This window comes from Atta cephalotes (genome assembly GCF_000143395.1).
Source record: "Atta cephalotes unplaced genomic scaffold scaffold00003, whole genome shotgun sequence".
Lineage (NCBI taxonomy): Eukaryota > Metazoa > Arthropoda > Insecta > Hymenoptera > Formicidae > Atta > Atta cephalotes.
In genome coordinates, this window is record NW_012130067.1 from 452467 (window position 1) to 454410 (window position 1944).

General features: G+C 25.9%; 2 protein-coding genes across 2 annotated transcripts in view; both read left to right on the forward strand.

Annotated features, from left to right (window-relative positions):
• Nucleotides 1-354, forward strand: part of LOC105624362 (NADH dehydrogenase [ubiquinone] iron-sulfur protein 6, mitochondrial) — a 1548-nt gene extending 1194 nt beyond the window's left edge. The window contains exon 3 of the mRNA XM_012205729.1: nucleotides 197-354. Within this exon, the coding sequence (XP_012061119.1) occupies nucleotides 197-259 (63 nt within the window). The 3' untranslated portion in view covers nucleotides 260-354. The remainder of the gene's footprint in view (nucleotides 1-196) is intronic.
• Nucleotides 355-1243: 889 nt separating this feature from the next.
• On the forward strand, nucleotides 1244-1726 carry LOC105624372 (protein SYS1 homolog). The gene has a single exon (XM_012205740.1). It carries the CDS (start codon nucleotides 1244-1246, stop codon nucleotides 1724-1726), a length of 483 nt encoding a protein of 160 aa, XP_012061130.1.
• The last annotated feature ends 218 nt before the right edge of the window (nucleotides 1727-1944 follow it).

A 1944-nucleotide genomic window follows, 5' to 3' on the forward strand; every position in this document is an offset into this window, starting at 1 on the left:
TATATATATATATATATATATATATATATATATATATATATATATATATATATAAGTGTATACAAGTTTATGTCAAGAATATCTTCATCAGAAAATGTGATAGTGGAACTCTATAATTAAATATATTAAATATCACTGATTACAATAAAAATTTTATTTCTAAAAAAGAATTAAAACTTATTTTATTCTTTTATAGGATAAACCAGGTAATCATATTTGCGGTTATTGTGGATTGCGTTTTTATAAGGAGAATCATTAAGTGATATGTATATGTATATGAGTAGTATTATATTAATTGTTAATTTATAAGGTATATTTTAGAATGTCATGTTGTAATAAATGTATAAAATAAAACTGACACGTGACAATTTAATTTAAAAAGAACTGTACCAACTTAAAAAGTAAAACCCAAGTAGTTATTATTTTTAATTATATGATGAAACCTAAGTGATATATCTACATATACAATAATATGAATATTTAAAAAAATATAAGTTTCGTAAAAAAAATGTTTTAGAAATTGTGGAATTTAAAAGATCTATTTACCGATTTTATCAATTCGACCTTGGATGATGTTGCCAAAATCAGGTCAAAGTCACATCAATTTTTTAAAACTTCCATTTTTTATTGCGTATTTTTGTAAACTCCCTAGTATATCTTCGGTGTTTTTGAATTTCAGACGTGCTCCTGAAAACTCACAGCGAGTTGGCAACACTGATTGCAATATTTTGCGATTATGACAGATTTCCTAACCTAAGATAATCATCATTGTCATCAACTTTTAACAATTAATATCATGATTTAGAACGATGTTTTATTTCTGCCAGATTTGTTCATTTTGTGCAAAATGCATCGAATGAGTCCAATTAGTCTAATTTCATCAACTCGGAGCTGGTTATGCTAAACTGAACAATTATATTTTCTTTCACCAACATATTAAATGTATCTGAACAAATTATTCAAACTGAGTTCTATTTATGTATTTTAACTTTCCAATTACAATGTGAGTATTACACGATAAATATTCTAGCCTCGAAAAATATCTATCAACCTTTAATATAATATATTCAAATTTTACATTATTTATATTCCTTCTTAACAACATATTTAGTTAGTTTACTTTTACAGATACTGAATTTTAGAAGAAATTAAGAATGATGAAAGTTTGCATATATTTGTTTAAAAGGCTTAAACAAACACAAAAAGTTTAAACACAATAAGTATCATTTCTAGTACAAAAAAAATGAACAATCTTTCTGGACAATTCCGCAAGACAACATGGGATCCCTTTCTCATAATTTCTCAGATAATTGCTGTACAATCTATCATGTATCTTTGCCTTGGATTCTGGATTTGGATTGTTGCATCGTTGTTGGATTGGACAAAATCATTGGATTATGTGTTTCAGTATAAAGAAATACATGTTCGTGACTTCGGAGGACAATTAATTATTGTTATGTTTGTTCTGAATGCTTTTGTGGGAGCATTTGCATTATGGTGGCTAGTGCAAAGAACAAAATTATGCATGGACTTTGCATGTACAGCCCATTGCATTCATTTGATTTGTTGTTGGGCTTACAATGGAACTTATCCAACATCTTTCAGCTGGTGGTGTTTAAATCTCGTATCGTTAAGTATAATGTGCGTCTGTGGAGAATTCCTTTGTATGAGAACTGAACTACAAGCTATACCTTTAAGTATGAATAGTCAAAAGATAGCCTTATGAGATAAAATTTGTCAATTGATAAAAGATGAAATTTAAATAAATCTCTTTAATAAATATATTGTTATATGAATATATCGTCAGTGTTAAAAATTTGTTAAGACTACATATATACATATATATATATTATATATATATATATATATATATATATATATATATACTAGTGTGTAGTATATATATTAATTAAATTTTAATTTAAGTTATAGTTAAGTAAGAAC